At 36.8% G+C, this 17,066-nt stretch overlaps 3 protein-coding genes across 5 annotated transcripts in view; 2 read left to right on the forward strand and 1 right to left on the reverse strand.

Annotated features, from left to right (window-relative positions):
• The window catches only part of armc9 (armadillo repeat containing 9), a 35,673-nt gene extending 32,980 nt beyond the window's left edge, over positions 1–2,693 (reverse strand). For 2 of the 3 annotated variants that reach the window (XM_013999540.1, XM_013999534.1), the window contains exons 1-7: positions 2,524–2,693; positions 2,077–2,246; positions 1,788–1,913; positions 1,306–1,476; positions 870–1,025; positions 680–772; positions 94–118 (exon numbers count right to left, since the gene is read on the reverse strand). In XM_013999540.1, coding sequence (XP_013854994.1) covers positions 94–118; positions 680–772; positions 870–1,025; positions 1,306–1,476; positions 1,788–1,913; positions 2,077–2,151 — 646 coding nt within the window. In that variant the 5' untranslated portion in view covers positions 2,152–2,246; positions 2,524–2,693. The remainder of the gene's footprint in view (positions 1–93; positions 119–679; positions 773–869; positions 1,026–1,305; positions 1,477–1,787; positions 1,914–2,076; positions 2,247–2,523) is intronic. The other variant, XM_013999548.1, reaches the window with a different exon arrangement.
• Positions 2,694–2,933: 240 nt separating this feature from the next.
• polr2h (RNA polymerase II, I and III subunit H) lies at positions 2,934–4,778 on the forward strand. Its single transcript, XM_013999580.1, has 6 exons — positions 2,934–3,107; positions 3,404–3,488; positions 3,714–3,797; positions 3,992–4,085; positions 4,187–4,270; positions 4,468–4,778. Exons 2-6 carry the CDS (start codon positions 3,416–3,418, stop codon positions 4,583–4,585), a joined length of 453 nt encoding a protein of 150 aa, XP_013855034.1. The 5' UTR covers positions 2,934–3,107; positions 3,404–3,415; the 3' UTR covers positions 4,586–4,778.
• Positions 4,779–6,376: 1,598 nt separating this feature from the next.
• On the forward strand, positions 6,377–16,342 carry mfsd8l1 (major facilitator superfamily domain containing 8-like 1). Its single transcript, XM_013999559.1, has 12 exons — positions 6,377–6,648; positions 8,137–8,322; positions 8,429–8,491; positions 11,119–11,238; positions 13,518–13,597; positions 13,689–14,043; positions 14,337–14,410; positions 14,506–14,719; positions 14,841–14,963; positions 15,182–15,312; positions 15,710–15,821; positions 16,304–16,342. Exons 1-11 carry the CDS (start codon positions 6,573–6,575, stop codon positions 15,818–15,820), a joined length of 1,533 nt encoding a protein of 510 aa, XP_013855013.1. The 5' UTR covers positions 6,377–6,572; the 3' UTR covers position 15,821; positions 16,304–16,342.
• The last annotated feature ends 724 nt before the right edge of the window (positions 16,343–17,066 follow it).

Raw genomic sequence — 17,066 nt, forward strand, 5'->3', positions numbered from 1 at the left:
ATATAATGGGTTTTATAGCAAAGACATAAAATTATCTCAATAAAGATAGATGGCTAGATAAAACATTTAAACACTGCATTAACAGTTAATTACCTTTAGCACTTCTTCCACCCTCCTTCTGCATTACATCTGTTAAAGAATACTCATCTCTTTATCAACATGTTTTAACTAGATTTATAACAATAACATCAATTATTTAAAAAAAATATCAATTAAGAGTGTTTCCTTGTTTTTTCATTTTTTAAGACATAAAAAACAGCAGTCTAAACTTAACATTATAGCAAAGAACTCTTCCTGCTGAGACCCTGGAATTACTGCTAAAAACTCTGAGCTGTTCAGCTAAATCATACTAGTATGAACGTGGGTTTTGACTTGATGGCAAATCATTATAAAATCATTTTCAAATATAAAATTCTCTTGATAAAAATAATCCTTACTTTTTTGAATACAAATCTTTACACTATGTATTTAGCTGTGGTCAAAGTGGGTGACTGATTGTAGAGACATATTTTAAAACATTATTGTTAAATTTGCATTTCGAACTGTTAAGATTTGTTAATCTTATCGGTGTGTTGGAATAAGACCCCCACACACTGAATAAATAAATAAATAAATCCATCTGCACTCTGATGGTTTCCACAGCAAAGCCTTGTGGATGAGGCACAATAAAAAGGGATACGTATAAAGTCAGCAGCCTTGGAGTCTTGGAGGATTTTAGAGTCACTGACAGGAATTTCTCCAGCTTACCCTTCAACTGTGGTATCCAGGAGTCCTAAGCACACAGAAACATTTATTAACAAAACATGTACTTGACAATAGCACTGATTAACATATGAAAACAAAAACAAAAAAAAAAAAATTCTAAGCACCTGAAAGAGATCTTTGAAAGAGGGGTGAACAGTGGGGTTGGGAACAAACGGCAAGGCATAATAAGGCAAAAACTCTGTGGTCTGGCTCAGTGCTGCTCCACGAGTTTCAAGGTACTGCTTGAAGAGGGAAATCCTCTCCTCAAACTCAGCTCGGTCCTGGAGACAGATTTAAGACTTATATTTAGGAATAAATTTTGTTACAAGATGTTTTTATTAGCACCTTTTTGAGTTTATAAAACTGAGTGAAACAAGTGGAGAACAACAAAATGAAGGATGCATCATGGTACAGAGCACAGGAAACTCATCTTGTATAGTGTTTGTTAAAAGAAAGCAGATAGCGCAGCTTAGTGGACAGTTTGAAAATAGCATGTTGTAATATATTTATGATCGTTTTTTTTACTAAACAAACAAAAATACTAAAAATTTAATGACATACCTGTCTGGTTGGGTGTCTCCTCAGTGGGTAGATAGTAAAATGGATATGAAGGTAGAACTCAAGGCTCTGTGTCTCTGCATCTCTGTTTTTTACCTCCGAGGGAATATTTTCTGTCCACATTTCAAAAAACACCTTGTGGTCTCCACCTTCAAAAGAGCTAAGAAGATCATTCTAGAAAASACACAAAAAATGTTAGGAAACCATTAGTCATCTACAACAAAATAATTTTTTAGAACATTGCTCGGTTGTGTACAATAATGTGAATTTCCACGAAGAAAAAAGAGACCAATGTATACACAATTTGTGAACTTTTAGATTTGTGAATTGGTTGGCTTGATTTGTTAGGTTGTGTATATACTTTTTAAGTAAGCATTGTTAGATATTATCAACACTCTTTGTAATCAAATTTCACATCTGCAGGGAAAAAATAAATTTAAAAGAACAAAAAAGGTTTTAGAGACTAAAAGAGATATGGCTTTTACCTGAATGACTTGGATCTTGGAGTCTCTGAGAGTACTTCCTCTTGGCTTTGGCACAAGCTTGCCTTTCATTTTGCACTCCTTGTCAAAAATCTGAACAGTTTTTTCGAACTCCTCAAATTTAAGGTACTACAAAAGACAGAAARAACGAGCTTTGATTTACTCCACCTTAACCAGAGCAGGATGAAACTATGTTTAGGGTCAAAACAAATACTCAACATGCACATTTGTCTTGTTATATCTGTCATACAACATTTTGATTCACAAATTCCCCCCTCTGATATCATGTTACCTCTTTGATCATCCCTAGAAGATCGGCTTCTGTTGCCAAGARGTCACCCATCTTGGCTGGCTCCCTGGAACTCATATGAGTAACAAAAACATTAAAGACCCTCTCGAACAYGAAGGACTTCTCTTACTTTCATTCATCAACGTTTATAATCCAGGGAGCATTCCCGTAAGCTGCGAAAAGATGGCAAATTAATAAGAAATAGCCACGAGAAATCTGAATGGAAAAACTGCAACTGCCGATGAATCMAGAAGTGCTGTAGAAAATAACTACGTATTTTATATAAACTTCAAATAAAGTTGCCAACATTTCAAGTATTTTCTGGCCACATGGCTTTAATAATTTCTGCTAGTATTAAAAACAATAGTTTTTCAAGGTGATAGCATTTGACGAGCTATTCGAGCTAGCTCACTTAACGTTACGAGAAGATCAACAACACCACCTTTTTACCTTATTCGCACGTCATTTGCGTAGGATAATTGGCATATACGATGAACTCCGACATGTTACTTCCCACCTAAGATTTATAAAGTACATTTTCGGCTGTTCGTCGCTCGTTCTTTTTWTTGTCAGTCAATACAAACAGTTAGCTAGCAACTACGGCCAAAAAGGACGCTAAACTAACTAGCAACTGTTGGTAGGCCGGAAAGTAAGAAATAATGTCGTAAACTATTTTTAAAAAATCACATTTTAATTTTATAAAGCACGTACATTTGTACGTATGTATTTTTAAATTTATACAATTTATATGCATAGTTCTGTTCAATAGTTTATTTAATTAACTTCGTTATTTGTTTTATTTTTAATACAAAAATATTTTTTAAAACCGGAAGTACTTCCTGTGTCAAAGGTTGAACACATTGTTCATGCYCGCTGTACAGGATGCTTCAGATAGCAATGAATGAACCTATAATCGAATAAAAGAAAAAAAAAAAAGAAATAGAAATTCACGCTTATACGGAGCKCACTATCGAACAGAATAGAGTGGCTGTGAGGATTCTACGTTTACTTTCATCTTGTATATTTCATTTACGGTAAGCATAAAACATATGAGCTGTATGCTAACGCTAACAGTTAGCCAAAAATGGGAAACAGATAAAGTAYAAGTTTGATATGATAAAAAACTTGATCATTATAAGAAGTTGATATGGACTTGTTAGCCATACGTTTTTAAAAGAAAAATTTCCGTGTCGTGTTCAATTATTTTGCTTTGAAAAAAGTTTAATTTTTTTTACCTCACTCTCTACATATGTTTATTCGTTGTTAACAGTTCAAGCCATAATAAAACGGGTTTAATAAATAGATTATCTTTTTCTCACATTCATCACAGATTTGAAAGAAGATGGCTGGAATTCTATTTGAAGATATATTTGATGTAAAAGACATTGACCCCGATGGCAAGAAGTTTGACAGAGGTATATAATGAAATAAATTGTGATATTATTAAACTAGAGCTGCGCACTTCAGTTTTTTTCTTATTAGTATTTATTTGTTTATCTACTCTAAGCTGTGGTCTAGTTTCTTAATGTCACAATTTAATTAAGATATAAACATTACAAAAAGTCTGGCTCATTGATAGCAGCGTACAGAAATATTTTTATAAACTTTAATTATTCTAATCTGAAATGTGTTTATTATAGTGTCTCGGCTACATTGTGAAAGTGAATCGTTCAAGATGGACCTCATCTTGGATGTAAACAATCAGATTTATCCTGTGGATCTTGGTAAGAATGACTATTTTTAAGTTATTATTGTTTGTTTAATTAAAGTTTGACTTGCACACAGCATTACCAGAACAGACAAACAAAACAAAACAAAACAAAAAGCCAAAGTACTTATGCCCAGAAATATCTGTCTAACCAGTTACCTTATTTATTTATTTATTTATTTATTTTGTTTGTTTGTTTGTTTCATCAAGGTGACAAGTTCAGACTGGTAATTGCCAGCACATTATACGAGGATGGAACACCAGATGATGGAGAGTACAATCCTCAGGATGATCGACCGTCCCGGTAAGGCAGTCCATGCATTCTTTCCTCAAATCATCCAACATGCATAATTTTTGTTTTTGCTGTTTGAGGTTTTTACTCTCAATTTATATTCACATTTCTAGAGCAGACCAGTTTGAATATGTGATGTATGGGAAAGTCTATAAGATTGAAGGTGACGAGACTTCAACAGAAGCTGCCACACGTCTGTAAGTAAATTGTCTTTAATAGATTTTCACAAGTAAAATGGCTACGTATGTTATTGTGAGTTAAAACTTATTAACAGACAGATCSAATGTAAATTTGAGTGCATCTAAGTGTGAACTGTGTACAACAATGTGCATTTTTGTATTGTTTATCACGTGCTGTGGTTAGTCTTATTCCACTGATGTGCTTGATGTTTCAGCTCTGCCTATGTGTCTTACGGAGGTCTCCTCATGAGGCTGCAGGGAGACGCCAACAACCTTCACGGCTTTGAAGTGGACTCCAGGGTCTACCTCCTCATGAAAAAACTGGCCTTCTGAACTTGCACAAGTCTGGATTACATGAGCAGCTTCCAGATTAAAAAAAACATGGAATGTTTTGGAAACTTTTTTTTTTTATTATTATAGCTGATTTTTAAAATGGTGTCTTGTAGGAGATTTAACACAGACTGACTACAGTCTCAAAAAATCTGTTGCAACCTGTAAATAAAAGTTTCTTTTGTAAAAAACAAAATTATCTTGGATTTTGACTTTTGTTTTGTATTACTAATTTTCTGCCYGTGTTTTTAACCATCCATACACCTGGAAAAACTGCGGTGACCTATTACGTGGGAKCTGACCTCTATTTTTCTTTAGATTCATCACAAATCTGGCTAGCACAATAGTAAAACATTTAACCCATCGTACTATGATTTAAATAACCTCTGGTGTGCCCATTCTGTTCTAGGTGGTAGCAAACTAACATGTAAAAACTCATGAGGCCGAAAATTTAATTTAGCTGCAAAGAAGCAGCTTTTGTGCACGAAACAGATGACTTCATGAATGTGGTAATGAATGTCACAGGATGGAGAGGCACACTGTCAATGACTCACACAAAGCARGAGAAGCTCAAATACAAGTCGAATTCACTGACACTAGAATTCAGCAACAAACATTTGTTTACCTCTGAACAACAGTTATTTTGCTGAAATTCTGGTTTAAGGCCCCGTCACACTAGACAACTTATGCCAACTTATGAAACAGTTTTTATGTCTAAATTGCTAACAAAAGTTGTATATTTGATCAGTTTGTTAGAATTACATATGTACACACCGAAAAGAAGCTTCCTGTTGATTTTTTTCATTTCCAGCTTCAGATGTCTTTAAAATGTTCATAAATTCTATTCTTTGAGTACGTTAAAAGACTGGAAAAATGTTAGAAACACCAGGTTTCTACTGTTTTAAGTTTCTCACATGATTTGCTCCTTTGTTCTGTACTCATTTTTCTATTTTTGAGTATACTTCTCAAAGAGCCTCATAAAATGCTTTGCTAAAGGCCCTGTCACACTAGACAACTTATGCTTTCATGATGAGACTGAAATAATACTATTCATTAAGTATATTAAAATAGTTAAAATTCACCATAGTAAGTATTTTTCTATAAGTACAACTAAAAGTAAAACTAAAATGTTATCGGCATCAAAGAGAGGAATTTTTGAGATTAATCCAGTTTCTATCTGTCCAGAAACTGAATATTGACATGGAAAAAAAATTCAGGGATTCATCTTCTGACTTACAAAAGACACAGAAATTAATATCAAATTTAAATCATCTTAAAAAAACATTATTAGAGGATATGTCCTATTTAATAAGTTTTTTAATGTAGTATTAGGGAGTTTCTTGAAAGAATCTGTATTATGTTCATAGAAAATCATTTGTGTCAAACCTTCATTGATTATTGCACTTGAGGTCAATTAAAATAAAAACTAATTTATACATAATTTAAAAAATACATAGTATAATAAAGTCATGAGAAAAGCAGGACCTATTTGTGGGCGAGCTGCCCGATTTTACGCATGCGCAGTAGTACCTACAAAGGTAAGCGTTGGTTCGTGAACTGTTTTGGTAACAAAGATTGACTCCAGCAGTTAATGAAAAAAAAAAAAGATGTACAATGAGTGGAAAACTTACAGTTTATGTTATGAAGGTCTCTCAGCTACAACCAAATGAAATTTCCGCAGCACTTTGTTGTTTTTGTTGTGCTGACTGGAGGCTCTGGGACACCGGAAGTAACGTGAGGTGCGCAGGATTTGACGTCTCGTGCGTCTGCTGCTGCTTCAAATCAAACCTGCTCAGTGAGTTCAGGCTTCTGGGTTTCCCAATAGGCGTCATTTGGACATTGTTCGCGGAGAAAAACAAGACAACGTGCAAGACTAGCTGACTTTTTTTTTTATTATCTGTGAACTAACAGGCTCAGGATTCTGTCTGCGGAGCATTTTAGGCAAAGGAGGAGGATGGTATCATAATATTCCAGCGCCTAAACAAACAGGATGGATTTTCGACGTAAAAAGAAATTGACTTACTTCACAATAGGACTCATTTTTCTTTTTAGCGGCGTAGAATATGGTAAGAAGTCATTTTCTTTTTTTCATGACAGACATAAAATAATAACTACATCATTCTATTTATTAAAATGCTCAAGTTTCTGTCTATATATGAGATCATGACTTTGATTTTAATTTAGTACCTTTAAAAATAAATAGTAATACGTGGAGAGGGTTAAAATATTTCTATTTATATCATTTTCAGGAGCTATAAGGACCAGATGAATTAGCTTTTTTTGTTACATAATTTCATTATCAATTTATATATAAAACCTAGACATCATCATCAACATTATGCTTACATAGTTTTACTAGGTTATCTTTATTTAAGAAAAAACAAAATCTTTGCAAAAATTGCCATTTATTTAGAGTTTTTATAAATAAACTCAGAATAAAAGTTAAATAAAAACAAATACACTCACTGCTATGTAATTACTCACTGTCTTACTTGTAGCTGTGTTGGCCAACACTTAAACCATGCAACAAATTGGTCAACACTGTTAAACTGTAAGCATTTCAGTTTAGTTTTGACACGGACGACTAAAGATTTGCATTTTCATGTTCAAAACAGACAAACCAAAACTACTGTAGCAGCAGCTTTGCAGAGTTGCTGTTGATGGACCCAACAGTCAACCTCAGCTGGGAAGAAGCTGGTCCAGAATGAACAAACTGGTTCAACATCACCGACCCAATCTACAACCAAACCAGATTTACACCAGCTTTGACTAAAGTCTGCCATTTAATTAAGAACGATCTTTGAAATAGACTCCCTCATTCATCACTTAGCAGTTTAAAATGACTTCAAACTATTWATTTGGCGGCAAGTTTCATGGTTTCAGATGAGACAAAGAGCAAACCGATCGCAGTCAGAAGTGGGTTGAGTAAAAGTGAGGCATTAAACCACYAGATCCCTGAATCAATCAGCAGTGAAGTCAACAAAATCCCATTAATGCCATTAATATCCACGCACACGAGGATGAGGAGGATGTGATGGGTTAGGTAATCGTTGACACAGTTATTGCTGTCAGGGTGACAAAATGACTAGAGATCTTTGTGTAATCGCTTCCTCTTTTCCTTTCTGTAGGGGCATGCTTCGTTTCGGGTCACCTGACCACGTTATTGAGTTTCGATTGTATTTGGTTGAAGGCTGTCCTTTGTGTGATAACACAGCTGCTGCTTGTGGGAGAAAGAACCAGATCTGTGACAAACTTCGCTCAGCAGAATTTGAAGCGATAAGATAGAATGTTGCAACATGACGACATCAACGAATAACTTGCTTCCCCCACATTTTTCCTTTTTTTTGGGACTTTTGTTTAAAGTGGAACACGAGCTTACATTAAAAATGGAGTCAGTGAAAGCAGACAATATGTACCCTTCAAGGAATACTATTTAATTAGTTGTATTTTAACTCTCTTTTAAGTTTTCCTAAAGGGTCATTTAGGGTTGGGTATGTTTTGGCCCTTAAAAAAATAAACAAAGTATGTGAATTCTCTTCTGTTTGTCTCCTCAGCTGTCATATTACCCACCATATGGAGGTATTTGCAGACTCTAGATGCYGCGCCTTATTTCTTGGGCCTGGCCCTGTCGGCCTTCAGTCTGAGCGGCCTTTTGGCAGGACCGCTGTTTGGCCTCTGGTCAGACAAAACCCAGACAACAAAGAAAATCATTTTGGTTTCCAATCTTTTCGAGATCATTGGTGAGTCCACACTTACTGCCCCACTGGTTGGTCGGCCAATCAGAGTTAAAGTTAGCCTCTGACCGTCAGAACTGTATTTTATATATCCTTTTATTTTCCTGACCAGGTAACTTCATGTACTTCATGGGCTACTCCAAGTGGCTCTTACTGTCCAGTAGGTTAGTGGCAGGTGAGTCCATTTGCAGTAACGCTCACACAGATTGTCACTTCTCAGATTAAATTTCCGACATTAGTCCCACATAGCAGCATAAAATAAGATTACAATGCCAAACGATTAATCAGCTATCTAATTTCCATTTGGGATCAATAAAGTATGTTTGAATTCGTGTTGAATTGAATTGAACATGTACAGGTCCTTCTCAAAAAATTAGCATATTGTGATAAAGTTCATTATTTTCTGTAATGTACTGATAAACATTAAACTTTCATATACAGTATTTTAGATTCATTGCACACCAACTGAAGTAGTTCAAATTGCTTTAATATTGATGATTTTGGCAAAAAAGTAAAGAAAAACCAAAAATCCCTATCTCAAAAAATTAGCATATTTCATCCGACCAATAAAAGAAAAGTGTTTTTAATTCAAAAAAAGGTCAACCTTCAAATAATTATGTTCAGTTATGCACTCAATACTTGGTGGGGAATCCATTTGCAGAAATGACTGCTTCAATGCGGCGTGGCATGGAGGCAATCAGCCTGTGGCACTGCTGAGGTGTTATGGAGGCCCAGGATGCTTCGATAGTGGTCTTCAGCTCATCCAGTGTTGGGTCTTGTGTCTTAAGCTCATCCAGAGTGTTGGGTCTTGTGTCTTAAGCTCATCCAGAGTGTTGGGTCTTGTGTCTTAAGCTCATCCAGAGTGTTGGGTCTTGTGTCTCTCAACTTTCTCTTCACAATATCCCACAGATTCTCTCTGGGGTTCAGGTCAGGAGAGTTGGCAGGCCAATTGAGTCCAGTAATACCATGGTCAGTAAACCATTTACCAGTGGTTTTGGCACTGTGAGCAGGTGCCAGGTCGTGCTGAAAAATGAAATCTTCATCTCCATAAAGCTTTTCAGCAGATGGAAGCATGAAGTGCTCCAAAATATGAAAGCTAGCTGCATTGACCCTGGCCTTGATAAAACACAGTGGACCAACACCAGCAGCTGACATGGCACCCCAGACCATCACTGACTGTGGGTACTTGACACTAGACTTCAGGCATTTTAGTATTTCCTTCTCCCCAGTCTTCCTCCAGACTCTGGCACCTTGATTTCTGAATGACACGCAAAATTTGCTTTCATCTGAAAAAAGTACTTTGGACCACTGAGCAACAGTCCAGTGCTGCTTCTCTGTAGCCCAGGTCAGACACTTCTGCCGCTATTTCTGGTTCAAAAGTGGCTTGACCTGGGGAATGAGGCACCTGTAGCCCATTTCCTGCACACGCCTGTGCACGGTGGCTCTGGAAGTTTCTACTCCAGACTCAGTCCACTGCTTCTGTAGGTCCCCCAACGTCTGGAATCAGCCCTTCTCCACAATCTTCCTCAGGGTCCGGTCACCTCTTCTCATTGTGCAGCGTTTTCTGGCACACTTTTTCTTTCCCACAGACTTCCCACTGAGGTGTCTTGATACAGCACTCTGGGAACAGCCTATTGGTTCAGAAACGTCTTTCTGTGTCTTACCCTCTTGCTTGAGGGTGTCAATGATGGCCTTCTGGACAGCAGTCAGGTCAGCAGTCTTACCCATGATTGTGGTTTTGAGTAATGAACCAGGCTGGAGTTTTTAAAAGCCTCAGGAATCTTTTGCAGGTGTTTAGAGTTAATTCATTGATTCAGATGATTAGGTTAATAAGTTGTTTAGAGAACCTTTTCATGATATACAAATTTTTTGAGATAGGGATTTTTGGTTTTTCTTTACTTTTTTGCCAAAATCATCAATGTTAAAACAATAAAAGGCTTGAACTACTTCAGTTGGTGTGCAATGAATCTAAAATATATGAAAGTTTAATGTTTATCAGCACATTACAGAAAATAATGAACTTTATCACAATATGCTAATTTTTTGAGAAGGACCTGTATTTACAGCCCTTTCCAACAGCCAAAAGGTGCACAAAGCGCTTCACACTAAAAAGCAAGTTTTAAACAAACAATAAAAACAATACAAACATGCCAGAAAGCCAGTAGGTTGGAGCTGGAGGGGTGTGTGTGTGTGAAGGGTCTCGTTTGGATTTAAAGAGACAGCCTCAAAACGAGTTGATCTGAGACACACCTCAGAAAAGGGTCGGAAAAAGAGGCTTGTGGAGTTACAATAAGGAGGAATGCAGACCAAATCGTTGCAGTTCCTCTTTTTATAAACCCCAATTGAAATGATTTAAATGTGCAAAAGGAGGATTGGTTTCATTCTGTGGGTGGGCCAACTGAAAAGGCCCGGTCACACCAACGTTTGTTTTTAGCTTTTAGGACAAACAGTAGGTAGGGAGGTAGTTGATCTTATAGTWCTCTTGTGTTTTTAATCACAATTAATGTGACTGGGCTAAAGTTCAAACTGTTCCTTCAGATTTCAATTACAAGAAACCAGATTCTCTTGTTGTTGTTTTTTAAAGTGGTTCTAATCAAAAGTTCATCAGAGTGGCTGTAGCTGTTTCAGAAYTTTAGTTTGTACTGGGTTTGTTTAAATGTTCTAGAAACATCTAAATAAGGTGTTTGCGTGGATTTCAGGGCATATTTCTTAGCACCTTGTAGAATCTCTAAACATGTAATGTTTTAGAATTTAACCTGGACCTTTGCTAATTTTTAACATTTTGTTTATTCCCCCTCCCAGGCATTGGTACAGGTGCTGGCTCCTCCATCTTTGGCTTCCTGACCAGAAGCACAGCTCCAGAGGACCGGGCCACTGTTTTTGCTGCTGTCATGGCGTGCAGACAAGCTGGTCTTCTGATTGGTTAGTGATTCTGTGGTTTATGATCACAACGATAAAGATCAGTGGTGACGGGTGGGATAATGGATATGTAATATAAACAGTAGATATATAATAAAAATTAAATTCCAACAATAGAAACATCCAATTTGAAATAAATAAGTTGACGTTTTGTCCCTTTTCAGCACAAAGATACATTGCCTGGCCAAATAAAAGTTGCCACCAAAATAAAAAGGTCTAATATTTTGTTGGACTTTCATTTAGCTTTGATTGTAGCTGTGACATTGTTTCGATAAGCTTCTGCAATGTCACAAGGTTTATTTCCACCCAGTGTTGCATTCATTTTTCACCAAGATCTTGCATTGATGGCTGCGCAAAGCTTTCTTCTCCAGCACATCCCAAAGATTCTCAGTGGACTCCGTGGAGCTAATATATGTGTGAAAATGATGTCTCATGCTCCCTGAACCAKTCTGTCACAGTTTGAGCCTSATAAATCCTGGCATTGTCATCTTGGAATATGGCGGTGCCATCAGAGGAAAAACAATCCACTGATGGAATAACCTGGTCATTCATTATATTCAGGTACAGGGCCGTGCAGAGACCACTAAAGGGGCAGGTGCTCAAAGTAAAAAAAAGGGCACGAATGACYGCACCGRATTGTTGGGCGGAATTTTAAGCAAGAAAAGTAAGGATGTAGATATACAACTGAACCAAATATAGGGAAAACTAAAATATCCACACCACCATACATACGTGTTATTTATTTATTTTCACTCTGCAGGACTCCTTTCATTACAGTGAAGTATTGAGATGTTTCAAACCTGCACATGAGCAATATATGTCAAATAGAGTTAGACCACCTGACAGATTTTGATAGTACACACAATCCTCCAAGCAATAAGTCTGTTTTAGTTATTTATTTTTATTTAATTATACTTATTGTTTTATTTTATGTCCTGGGGCTCTGAGATGTAAAATAAACTTAAAGGGGACCTATTATGCAAAACTCACTTTTTAAAGTTTTTTTTTTTACTCAACTTTGGGTATGTACTTCTTAAAAAAACAGTCCTAGGACCAAAAAAATGCACTCAGGGGCATATTTACTGTAAGTAAATGTATTTTTAATGTATATTAACGACAAGTTTTATACTTCAGTCATTTTGTGATGTCACAAGCCGTACGACAACCCACCGGAACCTGCGTTCAGCCCCTCACCTGGGTGAAGCTCCACCTCCTCAGTATAAAGAGCTGTCATGGTTGTTGTTGTGCAATGCGCAGCTCAATTAACAACAAGCCTCCAATAGGGCAATGGGTAGAGTGTTGGACCAGAGAGTGGGAAACTAGGGTTTGAGACCGGCACGGACACAATTTAATTATTTATTTTCGTTCGTTATGAACACATTTTCTCATGTACCTCTCTCTATTGTTTAGCTTATTAAAGCCTTGTTAAAGCCTYTTTGTTTGAGTTTCTGAGGTACTGTATTTTGACCGCTGCTGCTCCAAAATCCTCCACCTCAGACGTTTAGAGATGTAACTATCTGCGAAACTGTGGTCACTCTCCATGTAGCATCAATTATGCTAATGCTAGCTGCCTGTCACGTTCTCTCGTCCTGGCCACACCTCCGCTCTCTAACCCCCACCCCTCCCCTACCCACTTTGATGCATTTTTCACATTTTGCCTTGGGGCAGAGTTATCTTTTCACGGGGGGGGGGGGGGGGGGGGGGGGGGGTAAGATACACTTTAAACAGCCATCTTCCAACCTGTTCTGTCGCTAGAAATGAGTTTTGAACTTTCTCCGCTCTCCTTTCCTCCTGCTTCGCAGCGGGCGCTTTCACTTCCACAGCCGGCTGACCTCAAGTGGACACTTTTTTTTGGCCAGACAGTGTAACTGTAAAACAAGAAGAAGGAGCTACAGCTTCCGTTAGCCAGTCCTTTTGCTAATGTGGCAAGACATCTGTCAGTCATCCTGCACCACGAAAGACATGAATGAAATGAACGGGGCTGTGAAGAGTTAGCACTTTGGAAAGACTGGATTTTCTCTAGAAAGTTTGGCTCCCGTTTTGTTGCAACTTTCATAAAATGTAATACAATATTTTTAATTTGTGTTAGAAATGTTAACATTTTTCTTGGACTAGCCCACTAATTCAAGCTAACCCCGATAAAGATTTGGTGATGATTATTAATTTTTTTACTTTGTCTTGCAAATAATAATAAACATGAAAAAAAAATGCAGCATTTTTTTCTGCTGCTGTTTAGGTTATTAAAATGACATAATAAAAGTTCAATTTTCTTTTCACCACAGGTCCAGCATTTAACATCTTTCTGAGGCTGTGCAATTTTTATCTTGGTCCTTTTGTCGTCAATAAATTTACAGCTCCTGGGGTAAGGATTAAACCACATCAGGGGCAAATTTTAAATAGTTTTGATTTTTTTTTTTTGGCCCAAACAATAATCAACACTCTGTCTCCTGCAGCTGTTTATGTTTCTGCTGTGGATTCTTCTTCAACTGGCGGTTGTTTTTATGTACTGGGACTTACCACCGCTGGAAAAGAGGAGAGCCAATGAGGGCCCAAAAGCCAGTAGGGTGGAGGACACGCTGGGGTCTATAGAAGACGAGGACGAAGGCGAGGAGGAGGTGAAGCCGCTGATGTCGTCCCACGAGCTGGTGGGGTCCTACGGCTCCGTGGTGACGTCTCAACGATCCAAGAAACACATCTGTTCTGTCTCCATCACCTCGCTCAATCATATTCACTCTTGTCCTGCGTCTCCTGAGAATTCACACATCCAGAAGGGCCTTCAACCCCAGAGGAATTCCAGCATATTCCGAGGTAGCTGGCTGTCTTTGATTTGGAAAAGATTGAACTTTGTTTAAAAAAAAAAAWTAAAAAATAGCTTTTTTTAACTTCAGTAACATCAAAGTAGCACTGTACTTATTAACTCTAAGGTAAAGAACTGATGAGTAATGGTAAACTGATTTGGTTGTTTAAACATCTATAATTAAATATGTGTTACTATTTTAGGTAGGAGAAATGAATTTGTGCAAACAAACAAAACAAAATCATCCATTTTTATTCCCTTTTACTAATTCTGCTGTAATTTCATTTTCTTCTTTTTGCATCAGAGTTCCTGAAAGAAGAGGTGGTTGTGCTGCTATCCGCTCAATTCATCACCCTTTTTAATCAGACCGCCCTCGAGGTGCAGTAAAGCTCAAATAATCTAAAACTTTTTCTACATAAAGACTTTGAGACTGTTCCTCTACATGTCCTCGTTTCCGCTTGTCCTCTCCTCAGACGATGGTGACTCCCTTAACCCAAAAATATTTTAACTTCAGCGAGCTAGAGAACAGCGTGATGTACTGCCTCTGTGGTGTGGTGGTGATCTCTGGATTCCTGTTCGTCCGCTGGCTGAGCCGCCACGTCGCAGACCGGGTGGTCCTCGCTGTCGGTCTGATCATCTGCAACATCTCCTGCATCTGGTGCCTCATATTCCTGGCTAACCCTTCAGGTCAGGCAAAACCCCTTTTTCAGCTCAAACCTGTTGCTCCATCTGACGAGTTTAAAGTTCAGCTGGTGCATTTTTGACATGGGAATGAGCAGTCTTCTCTGTTGTTGCCCGTTTTCTGTAGGCGGGTTTTCGTGGCAGCTGACAGAGTTCATCATCGGCGTGTTTCTGCAGGTTCTGGGTTTACCGTTTGTGGCCGTCGCTCAGGTTTCCCTTTTCTCCAAAGTTACTGCTGAGAAAACACAAGGTGAGGAAATACCACCACCTAGTGGACAAATGTTTTTATGCATCATTAATTGTTTTATTTATTTATTTATTTATTTATTTATTTATTTATTTATTTATTTATTTATTTATTTATTTATTTATTTATTTATTTATTTATTTATTTATTTATTTATTTATTTATTTATTTATTTATTTATTGTCACTAAGGGGCTGGGCTGTTTGTGTCTGACCCTGCAGGTTTCAGCCAGGGCATACGTCGCTCAGTGGGGGGTCTGGCCACCATCCTTGGACCTCTATGGGCGGGTGGTCTTACTGACAACATGTATGTAATGATGGGCGCAATGGTGACACTACTGTTACTGCTAACGGTGGGTACAAATCAAACAATATAATCGTAAAAAAGGGGGGGGCAGAAATTATTTTTGTCCCTTTTTTTTTTGTCATTTTTGACCAAATCCTACTCTTAAGTGGAATCTTTCAAACTAATATCTATCCCTAACATTTTTTTTCTTTTTGTACAATAAAACTATAGCTATAGTTTTGCACTATGACTTGGCAGGTAGCTTCCTTTTTGTGTTGAAAGCTTTTTTATGACATTTTTATCACTTTTTAAATAAATAATTAATATATAGTGTACATTTTATAAGTGATAAGGACTTTTCTAGTTTAGGAATGGAACAATGTTTCAAAATATTGAGACAAAAAGAGTTAAGGAATTGAATTATATATTTTTTATTAAATAATATGCTTGTATTTTCAATGCAGTTGATGTTGGCGTTCTCATATAACCGGCTGCTGGAACCTAAAGTAGAGCAGCTGGACACTTCAGACAGCTACGCTAAAAGCTGCAGGTGTTTGGCGCAGGAAAAAATCTAAGGTATAGTAACTTTAGTTTTCTTTTTTTTCTCCCTTCTTTAATACAAAATATAAATATGGGCATTTTTTAGCAGAAAGTAATCAAAAATAAATGTTTCAGTCATCCTTAGTGTCTTTTCTTCGAACAAAGAATAGTTCGATCATGTTCTTTGGCTTTATGTCTTTTGAAATTCGAGTATCATTTATTTACGGTAGCTAACTTTTAACAGTCCTACAAAATATTGTAGCATGTTATAGTAATTTTGCTAAATGTGCCAACGTTTTAAAAATGCATAGTCAGTCACTTATGTATTTTCCTTCAGTTATTTGTAAAATTATTTCTTTTCAACATTTCTCTTTATTGTGATCATTTTATTTACTATAATGATCAAATTACTCTGACAGCCTCTTATTAGGTTGATCTGTAAAGACTCATTTCAAAGGCTTCTGATCCATTTTTTTATTTTTTATTATTTGTTTTGTTTTCTCTCTCGGAAAACCCAGATGGAGTTTTCTGGCCTGCCTCATGAGTCTGTGTTGGGACAAAAAAAAAAAACATGAAGTCTTTAAGAAATAAATGTTCTTCTTTGTTGTTGATGATGTTTGAATGAGTTTAATTTAAGAATCAAGTTTTATTAACAGTTTTACCTGCAGATATTACATTTTTTTAAAGAAAATACTGTCTAAAGCAATGACATTATTAAAAGTATTGTATACATTTTATTTTTTTAATAGTGGTTTTTAATTTAAATGTATAAAACCTTTATGATTTGTTCAAATTCAAGCAGAAATTTTGTTGAATTTATGACGAAAACTTATTATAAAAACATTTATAACATTAAGTTCTCTAAATTGTAACATTTTTAAATATAGTATTGAAATGTAATGTAATAAATTGGGGGGGAAAAGTATGTTTCCAACTGCCTTGGGATCTCCTAGAAGGAGCCTGGGAGTCATTGAGGAGAGGGATGTCTGAGTTTCTCTCCTGGACCTGTTGCCTCTGTGACCCAACCACAGACAAACCATAAAAGGATGGATGGATTTTACAGGCCTCAGTGTACGGGTTCTAAAGTTTAAGACTAAGTAAAAAATGTAGGATCACTGTGGACGTTTAAGAAAATGATAAAAGTTGGATTGTTAAAGAAATAAGAAACAGTCTCTGCTGCCTTTCATTTCATATTATTTATGATTTTGACACACACACACACACACACACACACACACACACACACACACACACACACACACACACACACACACACACACA

The sequence above is a fragment of the Austrofundulus limnaeus genome, unplaced genomic scaffold, assembly GCF_001266775.1.
Source record: "Austrofundulus limnaeus strain Quisiro unplaced genomic scaffold, Austrofundulus_limnaeus-1.0 Scaffold8, whole genome shotgun sequence".
NCBI classification, from domain to species: domain Eukaryota; kingdom Metazoa; phylum Chordata; class Actinopteri; order Cyprinodontiformes; family Rivulidae; genus Austrofundulus; species Austrofundulus limnaeus.

What these genes read in the sequence shown, in the direction of transcription:
- polr2h (XM_013999580.1), top strand. Translation starts at nt 3,416, where the DNA reads ATGGCTGGAATTCTATTTGAAGATATATTTGATGTAAAAGACATTGAC. An exon ending in TGGCAAGAAGTTTGACAGAG is followed by an intron (nt 3,489 to 3,713) that starts GTATATAATGAA and finishes TGTTTATTATAG; the next exon opens with TGTCTCGGCTACATTGTGAA. An exon ending in CAGGATGATCGACCGTCCCG is followed by an intron (nt 4,086 to 4,186) that starts GTAAGGCAGTCC and finishes TCACATTTCTAG; the next exon opens with AGCAGACCAGTTTGAATATG.